This window comes from Cydia pomonella, chromosome 4 (assembly GCF_033807575.1).
Source record: "Cydia pomonella isolate Wapato2018A chromosome 4, ilCydPomo1, whole genome shotgun sequence".
In the NCBI taxonomy this organism is placed as follows: domain Eukaryota; kingdom Metazoa; phylum Arthropoda; class Insecta; order Lepidoptera; family Tortricidae; genus Cydia; species Cydia pomonella.
In genome coordinates, this window is record NC_084706.1 from 14184190 (window position 1) to 14190855 (window position 6666).

At 37.3% G+C, this 6666-nt stretch overlaps 1 protein-coding gene across 3 annotated transcripts in view; it reads left to right on the forward strand.

Moving 5' to 3' along the window:
• Nucleotides 1-6094, forward strand: part of LOC133517124 (hemicentin-2-like) — a 217322-nt gene extending 211228 nt beyond the window's left edge. For all 3 annotated transcript variants that reach the window (XM_061850284.1, XM_061850283.1, XM_061850285.1), the window contains one exon: nucleotides 3660-6094. In XM_061850284.1, coding sequence (XP_061706268.1) covers nucleotides 3660-3764 — 105 coding nt within the window. In that variant the 3' untranslated portion in view covers nucleotides 3765-6094. The remainder of the gene's footprint in view (nucleotides 1-3659) is intronic.
• The last annotated feature ends 572 nt before the right edge of the window (nucleotides 6095-6666 follow it).

Consider the following 6666-nt stretch of genomic DNA (forward strand, 5'->3'; position numbering starts at 1 on the left):
AGGTACGCCAAAACGTGCGATCCAATTTGAGTAAAATGCCCATGCTACAGTTTCTGCTTCATGGTTCTTAATAGGTATAGCTTCCGGCTACCTAGAGAAACGATCAAAACAAATTAAAATAAATCTGCATCGTTCCGAAATTGGCATTACAACTATGTCTATATGCGCGTGTTCAAACAGAGTAGAAGGCGGTGCTAATGATCCGACAGAGGCTGACACGTGACGCGTAACCTTAGCACGCTAAATAGCTTTGAGTCCATTCTCTGCAGTCTGATTTGATAGACGGCAAGACGAACTTCTGCGTAGCTAATTTGATCGTAGTCTTGGCTCCTGGATGAGAAAGATGATGCAGTTTTTCAAAGAGGCTCAGTAGTATAAGGCCGGACAGACGGAGTAGAAATGTCGCAATAAATATTTCTTCAAGTCCAGGTAACTGTACAAGCTTGAGATGTAGCATCAAATCAGTTTTGTTTAGTAGCGATGATAAAAGGTCGTCCGTTTTCTGAGATAAGGCTAAAGCTTTCCAATCAATTTCTTGTTCTATTGGATCGATTTCAATGCGAGACATTGTATCGGCAGGTATATTTTGCTCTCCGCGAATATGTCGGATATCGGTTGTAAACTGACAGATAAAGTCCAGGTAGTGGAACCGTCTTGGAGTGCATTGTTTATCTTTCTTCGCAAATACGTACACAATAGGAACATTGTATCGGCAAGTATATTTTGCTCTCCGCGAATATGTCGGATATCGGTTGTAAACTGACCGACAAAATCCAGGTAGCGGAACCGTTTTGAAGTGCATTGTTTATCTTTTTTCGCAAATACGTGCCGTGGTCAGTATATCTTGTGAATGGTCGCGCTTCCTTATTATGTTGAAATTGTTTGATAGCGGCATAAATACGCCATACGTCTCTGTCATACGCCAATTCTGGTATCGGACGAATCTGTGAATAGCGCCGGTCAGCGTTGTCTTGAGGATGGGCCAGCATTTTTGCATCGGCGAGGCATTGTTTGCAGGCCTCAAAATCTTTAATACTCTCAGGTGTCCAATGAATAGGCACCTTACCTTTAACATCACTCTTCAGTAAGTCATTTAATCTAGCTTGATGCGCTGAAACATTAGGTAAGAAAGGTCTGTAAAAGTTTGGCATACCTAAGAACTGTCGCAAATGCCTCGCTGTGGTAGGGAGTGGAAAGGAGCATATAGCTTCTACTTTACCATTACACACTTAGAAGGATTCATCTCTGCACTGTCACTTAATCGCTTAATAACAAAAGTCTAAACCACGTAACACTTCTTTCATAAAACATTGAAAGTCTGAGCTGCGTTACGGAGTCCAAAAGTAATGTATGGGAAGTCACATAATCCGAATGGCGTAGTTAAGCCGTTTTGGGTATAAAAATTTGATTGACCGCGCGTTACCGAACAAGTATCCCGTTCGTCACATAGACTCTTAGTGGTAAAAAAGTGTTTCGACCATAGATCTAGTGCGTGCGTTGAGTGTGTTAGCGCCACATGCCGTCACAGAAGTGCTGGATATACTGATCGACCTGCCAGAAAATAAAATACAAATACAATATAAATACGATGCACTTAAGACCGGCATAATTATGAGGTTAGGTGTATCACAAGAGGCGAATACGCGCAAGCTTCTGGAACGAGAACACATAGGTGCAGACCGCAAACCCTCTCAATTTTTGCGGCATTTAAGAAATCTCGCTGGAACGCTGTGCCAGGCGCATTTAATCAAATGAAATGAAACCTACGCCTGCCATTGCGACAACGGAGAATCCAGTGGTGAAAGTTTTAGAAGTTTTAAAGAGTGAAGTTGCCGACTTGCGGCAACAACTGAAAGCTTTGTCCCTCGATACAAGTGCGCGACACAGAGGCAGAGCACGCTCACGTTTGAGACGAAGATCTCAGCCTCGCTCAAGGAGCAACTCAGCAAGTGGTATGTGTTGGTATCATGATAATTACGGCAAATTCAAGTCGCTGAAGTTACCGACTAGCTACATAACGGTGATAAACCTCATAACTGCATATCGCCCTGCGCTTTTAAAACAGCCGACAATGCGAGACACGCGAGTGGGAGCCATTAGTGGCGAATGGTTTCCCAAACACAACAACAACGTTACAACGAGTATTAATCGTGGACAGAAGCTCTGGGATCAGATTTTTGATTACTGGAGCAGAGTTAAGTGTATATACTCGCAGCCTAGCCCCTCACAATGAAGAATCTTTGTATGAGCTAGTTGCAGCGAATAACACTCCCATCAAAACTAACGGTTGCGCCACGATATCTCTAAACCTAGGACTGTGTCGAGATTTACCATGGCGATTTGTTGTTGCTGACGTGGCTAAGCCGATAATTGGTGTAGACTTTTTAAGCCATTACGACTTACTAGTCGATCCAAGAAGGCATAGACTGATAGACGCCACGACACAGCTTACGGTCACCGGTCAGGCCTAGCCGAGTCCGAACCGGCGCTATATTAACAATTACCGGGGACTCGCCTTATCACGTCGGGGTCACCAATTTGGCAGTGGGGTTTGGTTTGTGTACTAAGGTGTTGGGATTGTTGCAAATAAAAAAATCAGACGCAGTAACAATAATTATTCTATGGCTATAAAAGCGCTGGTGGCCTAGCTGTAAGATCGTGCGACTTACAATTCGGAGGTCGCGGGTTTTATCTCGGTTCGTACCAATGAGTTTCGGGATGGTCGTTTTTAAATAAAATGACTGTTTATTAAAAATTACGAAGTCTGTTGCGGATAGCTTTATTGTTTGTGTGCAATGACGACGCCTGTTGCTGATTTGTGGTTGTACCCTCCTGAGGAAGCCTGCGTTGCGGATATGAATTTGTCATTATTTATTAAATGCTTGATTTTCATTAAATAAAGGTTTAAGTAGTTATTACTTAAAGTTGACTATGTAAAAGTAGTATTTAGATGACTTTTATTTTTCTGTACTGACTTTTCTTCTCTGCACCAATTGTAAGTCTCTGTTTGGCCCAATGGTTGACTGATAGAGAATGCCTTAAGGCATTAAGTTTGCCATTTGTACTTTATTGTATTATGCATTAAAGGTTAAATATATGTATACATATATAATCATTTTGATGCAAACGAGACCTCTAGAATTGACTTAGTAATTGTAATGTTTTAATCGAACGGAAGGGTTATTACTTCTAATTTCAGGTAATATTAGGGTACCTATAGTAAATGAAAGAAATCCCAAAATAGACACGATAATTTGGTAGGCCGTAAGAAAATAGCAAGTAGTAGGTATAAAAATCAATCAAATTCTTAGTCACTAATAACCAGGGTCTACACCCTATACGCCTGCGAGACTTGGATGTTAACTGTCGAAATGGTCCGCTAACTCAAAGTGGCACTAGATGTATCCTTGCTAAGCTAAGGAGCACTCAGTGCTCAGGATCTCCAGAAACTAGACGGTCTGAAATTAAATAAAAATCAGAAAATAATTCTTTATTGATGTATTACAGAAACTACATTTAAGATAAGAAGGACAAATTTGAGTTGTTAATCTTACGAAAACAATAAATACTTTGTGTGATTATGGTGTATCAGAATCCTTCGTGAGTGAATTTTACTCCCAATTGGTAGTTTGTTTTGCTAATTTGATGGTTATTTTCAGAGTGAATCTGGTCGAAGCGGTATCAATGGCGCGGTGAGGTCGCATCGAGAGGTGGTTACGACGAGAACGCCTCTACTGGCGGCTCATCAAGAGAGTTGCGTTTAAACTCAATATTAATATTAAGTACTCTTTGTTTCTTATATGCGTAGTTAAGATTAATTTAAGAATATTGGATAATCTTATGAAAATGACAAACTTTTACTTTAAATGACGTTTAATATACACCGTGTATTTATTTTTGTAAAAAGTAATTAAATGTATGCAATATTTAATTATAGCGTTATTGTAACATGGGCATTACATCTTACTCAACCAAACAATTGAAAACTGTGACATATCAATGTCATTCCGGACATCGATCGTCCGAAATGGTACTTACGTTTAGTAGCAATTGTATGAACTCGTACTAAACACTAATCAATATCTCAACAGGCCCTAAGGCAAGTGTACACGCTCATCTCGCCTTATAAAATTAATTATTGGCTATCTCTGAAACGGAGTTAATTAGAATACTGGTGTCTTTGAGAAAATTACTTAATTTAAGCTAAGGGATGCACCCTTGAAATTAACGAAAAAAACACGGTGTGTATGTACTCGGCAAAGTCGATCCCTGTTTTTTTTTATTATTGTATAGAGTATCATACTAAGGGTTTTTTTACACAAATGATGTCAAGTTTCTTTTTATTTATTCGCATATAGGACCCTGTGGTAAACTTTATTAATGACAAGGAGACAAAGAACCCCGACTGAAAGAATCGATCCCGGGATATCAAGTCTCCTAGATATGTAGGTTTGTAGGCCATATAATAAACAGATATTTAGCGTACTTGGTTTCAAGATTGTATAACATACCCTATGGTAATCCAGTACCCCTAGTGTAAATAAATTCGATTTCCAAACGTGACGTACGCGTTTGCGTTTAGTCTCATTTTGTATTGAATTTCGAAAGAGCGCGCCAAGCGGGACGTTTTGGAAACTCAAAATCCTATACAAAATGACACTTAACGCAAACGCGTTCGTCACGTTATGATGTCGATCACAGTTACACTAGGGGTACAGTGTTCAGGGAAGAGGAAAACATAATAATTACTAAACGACTTTAGTAATGACACCAACGTGATATTCTTGATTTCCACTAAATCGGCTACGTGATATTCAGGGCTCCACTCTCCTAGAAAATGGGATTTGACAGAAACTAGAATGTACCTACGCAGTACCTAATTCATGACAAAATGAAATAAAACGTGTTAAAACTTCTTTAACTCTGCACTATAGTAGAGGCCCTCCACAAGGATTTAAAAACTGGAGACGACTTGTCGGTAATTTTCTGTACAAAATAGTCTGCCGATTTTGCGGGGAAGGGGCACGTCAAATGTATGGACAAACGTCAGTCCAGTTTATCGGACAAATGTCAGATAAACATCAGTCCAGTCATACGATACATATGACCATTGGCCGAGGTTTTCGACAGAGGGGTAAGCTCTTAAATCCTCCAAGGTCCATACATAGAAATATTCTATTACACGTTGTGTATGTACCTACATTTATTTACTCGTGATATGATATAGTAATGTTGTTGATTGTTGTAGTAATTAATATCGGTTTGTTAATAAAAACAATATTTATTTTAAATACCTAGTAAAGTTATTCATTTATTCGATGTCTATTTCATACTATTTTGGGGAAAATTCAATGACGAAGTCAAATTATTATGTAAGTATTTAAATAAATATGAATGTTTGTGTTCTGTTTAATTATATAATATGAGTAGAATAATCATGTTTCAAGACAATGACTGATATGAACTCAAAATGTAAATACTTTAGAGGAAAAGCGTAGATAATATTTAAGTATTTCTTCGTAATGCCACTTGTTTACTAAGAGGGAACAAGTGTGGGCAGGCTCTAAGCTAAAATAATTTATGTCTTAGTGTGTACATACGATGATGTATAATTATAATACAATCATTAATGAAAAATTTCACGAATGATTCTAATTTCAATCGCACTTATTATTATAACAATGGACGTATTTTATTGTACATAATATAATTTATTGTAAACGAAACTGGTAATGTAAATACAGATAAATGGACACGTTTAATAACTTTTGTTATATATTCAACCAGTCTGTTGTCGTTAATAGAAAAGAGGAAATTGATTTGAATTATTAAAATAGAAAATTAAATATAGGTATTGAAATAAAGTACACGCTCATGATAACTGCACGGACTGGTTGTCAAAAAATATTAAATGAATTGCTCATAATTACTAGTTACAATAAAATTTACTGTATGCACGAATGAAATGATTTGTTGAATCCAGTTGCTATGTCACTGAAATGAATAATGAGCAAGCGAAAACGGTTTTTATTAAATGTGATTAAAAATGTTAAAAGTAAATAATGCTGTTTTTTAATTCACCTTTATCTATAATCGATTTTTAGGGTTCCGTAGCCAAATGGCAAAAAACGGAACCCTTATAGATTCGTCATGTCCGTCTGTCTGTCCGATTCTGTCACAGCCACTTTTTTCCGAAACTATAAGAGCTGTATGTACTGTTTACATAGAAGTCACAAGTAAGTGGATGTATTCTATGAACCGCATTAAGATTTTCACACAAAAATAGAAAAAAAAACAATATATTTTGGGGGTTCCCCATGCTTAGAACTGAAACTCAAAAAATCTTTTTTCATCAAACCCATACGTGTGGGGTATCTATGGATAGGTCTTCAAAAATGATATTGAGGTTTCTAATTTCAATTTTTTCTAAAATGAATAGTTTGCGCGAGAGACACTTCCAAAGTGGTAACTACTAAAATAACAGAATGAAAAATCTAAAAAAAATATATGATATACATTGCCATGTAAACTTCCACCGAAAATTGGTTTGAACGAGATCTAGTAAGTAGTTTTTTTTCATCGTACCCATACATGTGGGGTATCTATTATATCCTATCTATGGATAGGTCTTCAAAAATGATATTAAGATTTCTAATATCATTTTTT